This window comes from Etheostoma cragini, chromosome 9 (assembly GCF_013103735.1).
Source record: "Etheostoma cragini isolate CJK2018 chromosome 9, CSU_Ecrag_1.0, whole genome shotgun sequence".
Lineage (NCBI taxonomy): Eukaryota > Metazoa > Chordata > Actinopteri > Perciformes > Percidae > Etheostoma > Etheostoma cragini.
The window spans coordinates 18,828,296-18,841,111 of record NC_048415.1 but is presented as its reverse complement, the minus strand read 5'-3'; the positions used below and the strand labels follow the sequence as shown (position 1 = coordinate 18,841,111).

General features: G+C 40.9%; 2 protein-coding genes and 1 long non-coding RNA gene across 5 annotated transcripts in view; all 3 read right to left on the bottom strand.

The window, feature by feature from the left end:
* The window catches only part of colgalt2 (collagen beta(1-O)galactosyltransferase 2), a 21,825-nt gene extending 20,454 nt beyond the window's left edge, over positions 1–1,371 (bottom strand). Inside the window, exon 1 of one of the 2 annotated variants that reach the window (XM_034880469.1) lies at positions 1,047–1,371. In XM_034880469.1, the coding sequence (XP_034736360.1) occupies positions 1,047–1,285 (239 nt within the window). In that variant the 5' untranslated portion in view covers positions 1,286–1,371. The remainder of the gene's footprint in view (positions 1–1,046) is intronic. The other variant, XM_034880470.1, reaches the window with a different exon arrangement.
* The window catches only part of zgc:92140 (uncharacterized protein LOC447854 homolog), a 44,911-nt gene that overhangs the window by 9,417 nt on the left and 22,678 nt on the right, over positions 1–12,816 (bottom strand). Inside the window, exons 5-6 of one of the 2 annotated variants that reach the window (XM_034880472.1) lie at positions 12,598–12,658; positions 11,102–11,164 (exon numbers count right to left, since the gene is read on the bottom strand). In XM_034880472.1, coding sequence (XP_034736363.1) covers positions 11,117–11,164; positions 12,598–12,658 — 109 coding nt within the window. In that variant the 3' untranslated portion in view covers positions 11,102–11,116. Of the gene's footprint in view, positions 1–9,604; positions 11,165–12,597; positions 12,659–12,816 lie in introns of those variants that run through there. The other variant, XM_034880471.1, reaches the window with a different exon arrangement.
* LOC117949896 overlaps positions 9,605–12,816 on the bottom strand; it is a 14,320-nt gene continuing 11,108 nt past the window's right edge. The window contains exon 2 of the long non-coding RNA XR_004657764.1: positions 9,605–10,101. This is a non-coding gene — a long non-coding RNA (uncharacterized LOC117949896). The remainder of the gene's footprint in view (positions 10,102–12,816) is intronic.

The following is a 12,816-nucleotide window of genomic DNA, read 5'->3' as shown; positions in this document are numbered from 1 at the left end:
CCCCCCCCCCCCCCCCCCTGACTGCACTGACAGCAGGGCAGAGAAATGCCACTCATAACTGATGGGGCCCTTCTAACAACTCACAAAGCCATGTTAGCTCAGTCAATTTGCTCCAGAGGGTAGGGCCTCCTCTCTGTATTGAGTTTCTCCAGTGTGAATGTGAATGTGTGTGTTTTGGTGAGGGTTTCTGAATTAGGAACAGACAGTCACTCTGCAAACAAAAGCACGACACACAGCAGAGGAAGGGTGGGAAACAAAGTACAAGAATGCCAGCCGGGTGCAACAGAGGGAAATCATTGTATACATCTGCCACCAGAGAAGTATGTAACAGTTAGGGCCTCCATTTCATTCTTCATATCTGTACTTTGATATCAAGTCTGCCTCTATACACACACACACACACACACTTCACGCATGACTTCACAGACCTCTTGCTGTCAGACCAACACAATGTCTCCTGTCATCCCCTCACCTGCAGGGTCCCTGTTTTCTCCGTCTGCTCGTATGAGACCACACAGTATTGAGGACCCTATCCCTGGGGTGAGGGCCCCCTTTCATACCTGCACCCTCCTGCTGTTTTAAAGCCCTGTTTCCGCAGGTATGTGCTGAATCAGACGGAGGGAACCGTGATTAAGGGTTAAACCTAATCCAACATGCATAGTAGCTCTTTCATCTTTTCTCACAGCGTGCAATTTGGAGGCCAGCAGACACGCGAGGTAAGTAGCCTACATCGTAAAACGCAACAGGTCTGCGAGCCGATACTCACAATCTGTTATTATAATTAACACGGACACACGCTGCTTTCCTTTACAGCACACACCACTGAAATCACTTGCAACTTCATGCACTTTGCGTTCTCTGAAAGCCTGTCCTGGAAATGCACATTCGAGACTATGATAAAATGGATATGTAACTCTTTTGAAAAAAAGTAGCCTACTCAATCTTGCGGGAATATTTGCACGACCTAGTTTAAAGACGTATTTTAAAAGTTGGGCAAAACCTGTAAACTCCATCCTCTGCTGCATCCCTGTTTACGCGTCTCTCACCAGATAGCTATGCGCTCCTTCGGGTACTCCAGCCTCTCGATGCAGCCCAGGTAATGTGGCAGGCTGTGCGCTGCGTTACGAGCCACGATGGCGATCATAACCTTCGGTTTAAGCATGGAAGACTCGGGCTTGAACGGCTCCTGTACCAGGGTCGACAGCTCCGACACGCCGCCCGGCACCACGGCGGTTAGCAGCGCCCACAGTACACCGACTCCCACGGCCCCGACAGTCCGCATCATCGCTTCCAGATTCCGCCGTGCGTCGTCGGAGCTGGACCGAGAAGTCCTGACACTGAGCGAGTGAGCAATGTGAGTGAGTGAGTGAGTGAGCGAGGGAGGGAGTGAGCCACAGTGGGAGGGGGAGAGAGGAAGGAAGGTAACATTGGGGGAGAAGCTGGGTGGAGTGCTTCCTATTATAACCCTCCTACACCCCTGCTGATGGCTGTGGAGATTTTCCTAATAACAAATTGTCCAAACAAAATAAAAAATAAATAAAAAATGCCTCATCAACACACCAACCACTAATGATTCAGTGTTTAAACTGGACAGTAAATGGACGTTTCTGTCTGTACTCTGTCAACTAAACGTGAAGGACACCGTGTCTGCTTCTCTGTGCACGTGTCTTTACTTTTCCATGCATCTGCCTCTGACAGCCTGTTGGATCCCGAAGTCTCCTGCTCTGACATCAACCTTCAGCCAGACTGCTGCACTTCTTTATGTTTGTTCAAACAAGCTTCTGTGCCAACACAACTGTTACAGTAACAATGTGATTTGCATAAAGTGGTTACATTTTACTTTAATCTCCCTTATCTGTTGATTGCACATTGCAATTCATTCATAAGCAGGTATAAGCACATTTCTAAGTGTTCATTAATGAAATGTGTCATAATACAGTATACTGTCATTCATTATCTGTTTACATACCAGCATCTAGTTACAGACGCTTCAGAGGAGTTAAAGTAGTTAACAACTACATCAATAAACACACAAAAAAATCGGATATCTGCATAATAACCTTAAATAAACAATAGAGTGGTGTAAGCCATGTATTAAATGTATAAACTTTTTAATGCATGTTAATTGGGAGGGTGAAAAAAGACTGAATAATGCAGGTGACATATATAATGCTAAAGGGAGAGTGGACATATATCAAATGTTACAACAACATACACAAAGAAAACATTCATCACTGTCCCACGGAAAATAGTATGTTTCCTATTTCAGAATAAACCATTTAAAACCTGATGCATGGTTTTCACAGGAGAGTGACAATATCATATTACGCAATACAGGAGTATGTTTCGGTATAATTGTGATTCAACTGAGATAAATTTCCTTTATGACATTTCCAATGTCTTTGTCGTTTGAGTTGACAGCAAACAAATACAAAATTTAATCTAAGAATTAAGAAATGCTGTAAAATGTAACTAAACGAGATAAGTGAGACAATTCAAAAGAAAGATGTAAGAGCATACACATGATAAGTGGGGGAGCATATCATTTTTCCTTTTATAAAATGAAAATAAAAGAAAAATTTCAGGTCTCCTTTCACATGTGCATTAATGTACTCATAACATCAACAGTACCTGATGAGGAAAAACACAGTGGCATAAAACGCTGAACAATCAAAACAAATCATCAAACTAGCGCATGACAGAATGGGACATTCCAAACCAATATGACACCATGACGCAAACGTTTAACCATGATGGCACCAAAAGACACACAGAAGCTCCACTTCTAATCTTTGCAAAGAAGATCAGACATTGCTGTAAATGCACCGCTAAAGTATGCAACGTTGATAGAAAACTGCCCTCAAATATGTCTCTAGCTCCAAAAGTTGGCATTTATTCTCTCAGTGCGATGACAGTATTATACTGCATGTTCTTATATGAATACAGTTGACCTTTAGTAACCTTTTTGAATTATAGTGCAGGCAGACGGGGAAGCCAGCTTACTTCTGTCCCTGTCTGGACTCACCTCTGTTTATTCAAGCTAGGACCTGTGTCGCTTGGTAATGTTTTCCCTCTACGTTGAGGTAATGAGAGAACACTGCCATGTTCTCTGTTGCTGGACGCTCTTAGACGCCGAGGCTGAGAGACAAACAGAGAGAGCAATGATTTCAATATGTCCAGGAAATCCATTGGCTCCCTCTAGAGCTTCCCCAACGACAGTTTTACGTAGAATGTGTAAAACAAAACATGAAGGAAGCCACCACAAAATCACAACCTTCCTACACACACACACTTGGCCAAACGCGTATCCCCAGACAACACTGAGATTTCCCAAAAAAAACTTTACTCAGGAAGTGGTTGCTTTTATTCCTGCACACAGCTGCTTAAAACTAAGATCAGAGATCAGGATCATCAACAGTCCACAGCTGACAGGAGATGTCTGACTGTGTTGTGATTTGCTGAGAAGCACGTAAACAGTAACTTCTGGGGCCAAACTCCAATCAAACTGGACTTAGAATGTTTACCTTTCATACTAAAATGAAAGGAAAATGCATCTAAATAAATGACAAAAGTATAACTGTACCTTGTGTGTAAGTCACTCTGTCCTTTCCACTCAGTTCCCAAAGACAACCTCACCCTGGTGGCTCAGTGTCAAGCTTCAACACCGAAACATTTTCATTATTCAAATGGCTCGTGCACTCCTTCCTCTGTCATGGCAAAACATCTGCTTTGTAATTTCGTTTGCGTAACTGACAAGCAGCCATTTGTCTCTGTAACTGAACCATGGATGAGAGATTTTTAGTTGTGTTTGGGATAAATGTATGTTTTAAAGACTGCCAAGCGTTTGGTTTGTTGAACTGTGGTTTCAAGGAAAGGGTAGATGTACGCTTTAAATAGCAGGGCAAATCCTTTATAACTAGGTTCAATAAATAGAGAAATATGTTAAAAAACTAAAACAATAAAACGCCACAATAAATATGTACCAATTGTTGAATTTTTTGTGTGAAAGTAGACATAAAGAACAGCCAGATGATTGTTTATTACAATCCCTTTGGCACTAGTTTTAGGAGCTTGACTTCCTTTTTCTAAACTTTAGACACAAAACTCACAACACTTGTTTTAATTGCTTGAATACAACACGCATAGACCTAAGCTCATTTGTTCATTTAACAAATCACCTGTTTGATATGACCCAACTTAACATCAAAGTACTAATACTTCAAAATGATCACTTCAAATGTTTGTCTATTCATCTCATTGCTGTATATATATATATATATATATATATATATATATATATATATATATATATATATATATATATATATATATATATATACGAGTATATCAACTCGTACCACATTGTTCGCCATGCCCAAAGGTTTTTTGCAGGATGCTTAACTAATTGCAATGTAGGTGAGAACCTGTGGCCAAATCCACATGATAGAGTTGATAAAGATGTAGACGTACTGTAATCACTTCTCTGTTTTGCTTTTAACAGTACAAGCAAGTTGAGGTAAACTGCATTTGATGTTTTACAGTACTGTCTTTTCTTTTCCATTTCCTTGCTAATTATTTAGCTGTGATTCAAATACACCTGTGTTGTAATTGTACTGTATTGTTTTTCATCTTTACTTTCAGATTTTGTTCAATGATTCTGTGTCTGTAGTATTCTCTCCACTACTGCAGTACTTTTACAGGGATGTACTCTATTTTCCCCTAGAACCATAATGAAGCATGTATCACCTATTTTGTACTAATGATCGTACGAAGAATGACACAGTGAAACTATGGGTAGCTTGTGTGTGGGTGATCTAAAGTAACGTTTCAATGGTAGTTCAAAATACAGTTTTTAACGTTTTTTGAACCAAGGACTGTGCAAGTGCAATATTTCTTCAAAAGTATTTTGTTACAAGTGATGACCGTTTTGAGTTTTGAATCTAGAGTTGTGAAAAATGACAACAAGGTTCTGAAATTAGCAGCAAAGTGATTGTAAAAAAACGTAGTTTGCTTTAACAGTAGAATTTCTGGAAACTTATTGAACAAAAACAAAGTGCTGTGAGCCTCAAATACGAGATATTAGAGAAACCGCACACACAATCACACAGGCTCAGTGGAAACAAGTTGCATTCTGCACTTTGTGTGTGTGTGTGTGTGTGACAGTGGGTAGTTTAGGACTTTGTGCCACCTTTGTGGCTGTCAGGGTGATGTACAGCGCTGAAAGATAGTGCTTTATCATGGAGAGCGCTCTCCGAGGGAACGCTCTACATGGACGTGTGGGAGCATCATGGAAATGCCCAGACCAGCAGATGGTGCTCTTGTTTTATCCTGAACATCGCTCTCTCTCTCTCTCTTTCTCTTTCTCTTTCTCTTTCTCATACACACACACACTCACACACACGCACACACACAAAACACCAGACAGTATGAGAGAAAACCACTCATCCTGGTCAGATGATTGAGATTGTTGTGTCACTAAACAACTCCTGACACTGCTGTCTACTCAGTGGGCTCATGTCACCAGGCTTGACCAGGAGCTGCCTGCTTACTCAGCTGAGGTGAATTTGGCAGACTGCAGTAAAAGACAATACGAGTGCAGAACCATAAAGCATCCAGGCTCTCTGGCTATCAATTTCAAAACTCTGCTCGTCACTTCCGTGATGCAAAGAATTCACAAAAAACTTTGTCAAATTCTGCTTTAGACGTTAGGTTGGTGCTTCCAGACGGTTGCATAGTTGTTAACACATGCAGATAAATCTGGGTGTGTTTAAAATGAACAATTAGCTTTCCTGGGATTGAAGTAGGTCACTTCTTGTGGATGTGCAGCATTCATTTCTACCTTTCTGAAGCCTTGGTCCCGCCCTCATGTGAGTGGCTTCTTTGCCAAAGTAATCCAGAGTATGGATCTGCACGGAAAGGCTTTACATACAAATGGAGGGGGACACAGAGAGAGAGAGAGAGAGAGAGAGAAAGAGAGAGAGAGAAAGAGAAAAGCTGCTAGGCTGACTTAAGACACAGGAATACAGTTGGTGTACTGTAGATGGATGGAGTATACTTCTCCACACTGAGTGAGAGCAGGATAGTTGTGGTGCTGTCACATTTCTTAATGAAATGAGCTGCAAGAGGCAGATTACTCCAAAGTGGGTATTAGGCAGCAAGGAACTGCTGGAGAGTGTTAAGACACTGAGCAAAGGCCTGCTGGGCATCCAGGCAGGGATCCATCCCTTGACTCACACTCTCTATGTATGTCTCTATTGCATTTAAACACACACAATCGCACACACACACAGAACACACATTCTCTCCATCTTTATAAAACTTGCCAATAAAAAAGCCATAACACAGACCTTTTTGATTCATAAAATTGAAATCTCACTAAAACAGTGTTTTAATCATTAGAAGACAACAATTCGCTTTTACAGTAATTCAGCTGCTCTACCGACCAGCCAGTAACATTTGACTACTGACACATTTGTGCAGTTTCTCTTTTACCGCACTTTCACACAAACAAGCATTTAGTTTTTACGCATTTTTGCACAAAACCTGCATTATGTGATGTAGGTCTGCTGTGTCTAAGCCTCTTTCCTTTCACTTTTCTTACTCTGTTTACATTAAAAAATTCTTATGCACAGAAATGTGTATTTTTATAGAAAGAAAGTGACCACACAGTGACAGCGCTGTCTTATTTATTATAGAGCTGCTAAATAAATACCATGAAAGTATGAAATCACTCAATCCACAGAGAAACGCACACAGCCTTATTCAGAGCCTTTAAACAAGCCATCAGGAATTCTGTACAGTTGTGATGTCACAACTATACCATATATGGGTAGAAAGTGGCGTTACAGTGCCATTACCGTCATTCCCTGGCTGCAGTAACGGTTCAGAGACTCTGGAAATGCTGACCAATCAGAGTAGACTGGGTTTTTTCAGAGGCTTAAATAGGTGAATTCAGACAGACAGTATAAGAAAACTTGTGTTTTTTGAAAAGTGAAGCATGTAAACATGTTCAGGTAGAAACACAAATTACAAGTGTAAACCTGAAAATGAGCATAATGTGGAACATTTAAAGCTACTTGAAATGTAGTCACAGCTATCCTTAGCTAAAGTTAATTTTTCCAATGTAATACCTCAAGGATAATTTAAAGATTTAAGGTTAGTAGGGTGGTTGAAACCTGCTATTGGCAGGTCTTTTAATACATGGATTAACAGCAGACAACTGTTTCAGACGCTCCTAAAGCTGCAACCACAGCAGTTATGTTTTCATTTATGATAAACAATTACTGAATCATACATAGATACTACTAAACTCCTATGAAGCTTTTCAGAATGGGCTTAGTATAAGACAAAAGGTGTTGGAAGTGTAAGGGAGAAAATAGTACATTTTTGCAAGCCTTTTGGGAATGTCCTGTGGCATTACCTTTCTGGAAAGAAGTATTAAGTAAATTGGGAGATTGGTTGGGAAAAAGGTTACTGGAATCTCCAATGTTCTGTCTCGTGGGAGATGGCACACTTTTGCCACAGGGAACCAACAAAGGACGGCATGCGCTAATAACCGCAGGCCTCATCTCTGCAGCAAGGCTGATGTTGAGGAATTGGAAGAGCACATCCACGCCAGGGCTCACATACTGGAATCAACTGGTGACGGAGACCGCATCCTACGAACATTTGATTACAAGGAGTAACAATGTCAAAGGAAAGTTCCATTTGGTGTGGGACTATTTCTTTTCATATATTAAGGGCTTGATATATTGACACATATGCTTCAAACAAAGCACAGTTGACATATTCATCAACAATGTAGAGGTGCAAGGGGTGTTGTCCTTTAAGTTTAGCTGTCACTTACTTTTTATTTGTGTTTTTTTTTTGTTATTTGTAAATGTTTGTGTGTTAAAAAATGAATAAATACTTTAATGACAAAAAATAACAAAAAAACAAATACTGATCTTTCATCGTTAGGACACATTTTCAGCTAGGAATGTGAATTTGGCTAAGATGTATTTAAAGATTTGGACTTAAATCAAACTAGAAGCCAAGAAAATGTAGTTCCTAAGGGCTCTCACACTCAAAGCTCTGCGTCTCTCTCTCTCTTTCTCTCTCTCTCGCACACACACACACAAAGCAGGGAGGAGCGGGCTCTTTATTGGTACTTACATCAGGGTGGAAAGAACGTTTTCTTGCCTATATTCCTGTCTGAGGTTAACAGGCAACATCCGTCTCTTCCTCGCTCTCCCACTTTCTCACTTTCCCAACTCCGTAGTCTTAATTTCTCTCTCTCTCTCTCTCTCTGTCTGCCTCCAACACACATTTATTTCTCTATCTGGGGAGCCTTGTTGCGAGCACTGGCCCATAGGGACCCTTTCTCGCTGCTGATGTGCAGTGCCTACTGAATGTAACCTCATGTGCCCATGCAAGTGAGTCATGCGAGGTAAAGAAGGAATTTGTGTGTATGTTGTGTGTTTGAGAGAGTTAGATGCAGCTTTTAAAGAAACAGCTAGACTACTACGTCTCTAAAAATAGAGTCGTGGAGGGTAGTGACACTAAGGGTGATCACGAAAGGTAGCACTAAAATTGACTAATTAGTGTGAAGGTAGTCTCAAGTGGGATAGGGTTTTATCTGTCTTGAAGTTTTTATTTTTAATTGTTTATACCTGTTTTGTTGTTGTTTTTCTAACTGATTTTGTGTGAAGCCCTTTGAATTGCCCTGTTGCTGAAATGTGCTATACAAATAAAGCTGCCTTGCCTTACGGAGTGTTTCTTTCATGATGGGGTAATTAACTCAACCACTGACACTCACTCAGAGCAATGTGGCGTCCTCTCCCACAGGGTGCACATTAGGCCGAGCCGAGGGGCAGAAGTCGATTCAGCAGTGTTGAGTTTTACATACTACGCACATTATACAGTCATTTGTGGAGAAAGGTTGCTAAGTTGATATTATTATCACGCTATTGGTCATTGTAAGAACAAATGATCAGTGTCCTTATTATGATGGATGACAACTATTATTATTTTTTGCATTCTAATGAGTTTTGCTATAAAACTCTCTGTTTATATCTTCTCATTGATTCCCTGCACGTACATTCCCAATAAGGGCCATAAAATAATAAATTACTAAGAATAACCCACCCATTTTCTGTCCTACATGATGTGTTGTGTTTGTTATGACAATCACATTAAACCTGCAATAACATAACATTTTGAGGCAGCAGAAACACTGACATGTCAACTTATAAAGCTCATATGGCAAATATGTTAGCAAACAATTGCTTATGTATACATAGAACAGATACGGAGAAACATTAGCTTTCCTAATTTCCCCCCAGCAAACACACCTTATGTTAAATTATGTATAAATATGATTACGGGTGAAATGCTTTGTTTCCGACAATAGATTGCCTACCAGACTGCAGAAGTGATATTGTGCCAGCAGATGGCTTAACACAGTCCTGGTACTCTCAGTCATTCTGCTCCGACTGCATGGCTAGAGGCAACATGACCACAGGAAAATAGACTTCACACACTCAGTACACTGCCCGCATGATGCTGCTCCATTACTTTAGACACACAGACACACACAGACACAAACACAAAGATGCCACACATATTAAGCGCTTCTTTGTTTTTATTTTTAATAGAAAAAAAGTATTCAAAATAATACAACAGGAAGTATCCGGTAAAGATGACAACAGAAAATGTGATCCAGTTTGTGTCTACACAGCATTCACGCATCCTCTACATGAGCTCAGCCCAGATTTCTGCTTCAGAGCCAGAGTGAATCAAAGCAGAAACAAAGCTTTACAGAACACCGCTGATTGATGCACACGACAGTCTGCTGGTGAAATGCAAGGGGAATCTGTGTGTGTGGTTTATATGTAAATGCTGCGTGTTGGAATGGGAGTGTGCTACAATATGTACAATAAAATACTCCATGGTGTGTGTGTGTGTGTGTGTGTGTGTGTGTGTGTGTGTGTGTGTGAGCTAAGATCTGCAGTGTTATGGTATATCAAGGAGGATGGATTGGGTTAAGACAAAGATGCTCTGAATTAACACAGCTTTAGTGTGCCTGCTGTGGTGACAAGGATGATAAGGGAAATGATGATGCTGATGCACTACGAAGGAAGCCAAGAGTATATCTAAAAAAAAAAAATAAAATCGGAAAGGGGAAAAAAATAACTAAACAAGTGGACGTGGAACACAACGATAAAAAAAAAAAAAAAGGTCCTTGACTTCAGAAGGCGGGAGGAGTTTTGAGTTTCTAAATCACCGGCTCGCTCCCTACTCTCTCTTATTAAAATATCACAAATTTTACACTCTCTCTCCCCTCCCCCGCGCTCACCCATTCTCTTAGTCCGTCATGGCCCAGGCTGGCCTGGCTGTAGGTAGGCAGGCCAAAAAAGTTCTGTGTGGATCCTGGTGTTGTTACGCAACTCCTCTGCTTTTAAACATATTCTCTTCTCAGGGCTTCCTCTTTCTTCATTTGTGTGTCTCAGTCCTTCACACACCAAAGACATTTGTCCTCACTTCCTTTGTCCATTTGCAGGGCTTAAATATTCAGGATTGGACTACGGGAGGTACAGACGGACAGATACTGAGGGACAGATGGAGGGATGAGGAGCTGCTGCTGTCCTGCTTGAAGAAATGACTGTTTGGCCAGACTGTGTCCTTTTCGTCACGTCCTCCTCCATTTCTCCCTCCTTTCATCTGTCTGTCCCTTCATTGCTCCGCCACCTCCATCTGTTCGCTCAGGGGCCTGAAGAGATGAGGTGCTAAGAGAGGACGGCTGTAGTCACTGAAGAAAGTCTTCTTCATCCCATTCTCTCTCTCTCTCTGTCTGTCTCACATTTATCCCCCACTCTTCCACTTTCGATTAAAATACTATCTTTGCCATACATTCAAAAACCCATGCATGCTCATACCAACACATACAGTGTCCCTTCACATCAACCCCCCCCCCACCCCATTGGTGAAACACTGATTACACACACACACACACACACACACACACACACACACACACACACACACACACACACACACACACACACACACACACACACACACACACACACACACACACACACACACACACACACACACACACTTGGGGGCCTCTGTGCTATGTCCCGTCTTCCCCCATCTCCTCCTCCGAACAGTAGTCTCGCCCCTGCAAAGAAAGAGATTAGAGAAAATATGAGATGTAGATATTGTTTATGTTTTTCTAATTTAATTAGTACACTCCGTAATAACGTAATAAACTCCCTTCCTTTCCTCTCCAGTGGTGGAAAGTGCATTTCAAAACGTATGTACAACTTGGAGGTACTTAACGGCTGTATTTCCATTGCATGCTACTTTATTACATTTTGAATGAAAATACTTTCTACAAAATTAATTTTCAATTTTAATTTTCCAATACATTTATCTTACCGCTATAGTAATGGTTCCCTTGCAAATTAGAGCTGATAGGATTAGTTGATTAATCAACCGTCAACTGCAACTGTTTGGACGATTAAATCGTTTAAGCAAAATGCCAAACAATTTGCAAGGATTTCATGGTTTTCAACGTTTTTGTTGGTCAAAATGAGCAAATATGAATGTTCTTCTTGAGCTTTTGGAGATTATGTTAGTGAAATATTTAGATTTTTATCATATAAAATCATAATTGGCAGATTAATGGTTAGTTTAAAGTATTCATTAACAGCAGAAAATAATTACATACAAAACATTTACACATCAAGTGTAGTTTACCATATGCATTCATTTGGGGCGTTTCTGGCCAATAATCTGGTAAATCCGCTGAATGCTCCACAGTGTTTACCGGCTAGTTTAACTTTATGTCTCTATCTTTTGATGCTGAGCAGGTAGCGTACTGTAGGTTTGTCACAGCTTTGGCGTTAAGGTGGCCATCCAGAAACTATGCTGATGAAAGCTGTACCAAAAAGTGTTACGGGTTCGAAAACTGAAACAATTCAGGGAATGCCCCGTCGAGGGATACTTCTCTGTTGGTTCATTATTATGAGCAACTTACTTCACATCATACATTACAATTTCATTGTTCAAACTAAAATATTTACCAGTGCAGCTTTAAGGTTATTTTCTTGATAATAATCAGTTAAGCATTTATTTATTTATTATGTTATTACAGGACTTTATCTGTAATGAAGTATTTCTACACTGTGATATTGATACATTCTTCCCTGCAGAAAACACACTGACTTGTTTCAAGGAAGGATGAAAAACACCAAAACTGAATCCAGCTCTTCACCATCATTTCACCCTGCAACCTCGTCTACAGTCAGAAACGACCAGTGTTTAGGTGGCAGACTAAGAGTAGTACGTGCTCATAGCTGCAGCGATGACCTGTTCCCCCCCCTTACACATGCAGCGCCGAGCGTTGAGTTTGTAAGTAGAGTGACAACGTGCATTAATGGGTGTTGTTTTTGTACAGCCTGTCTCTTTAAATGCTCAGACGCAGCTGTGTCATTAAATGCTCAGAGACCCAATCCATGCCCCCCTTCTGCCAACACCAACACACACATACACACACACACACACACACACACAAACACAAACACAAACACACACACACACACACCTAACCTTCTCAATCTTCTCATCCAGCATTCTGAAAAATTCCTGCTGGCTCTCTGACGTGTGAATACTGAAAGAAGAAAAATGGAAAAGCCAGAGGAGGGGGAGAGGAAGTTGGAGACGAGGAGGAGAAGGGAGGCAACAAATACATCATGAGAATTTTCCATTACACCCCCCGCACAGCTCACACGCACACACACACAATCTTCCCTGTAGTGTGAGAGAGGC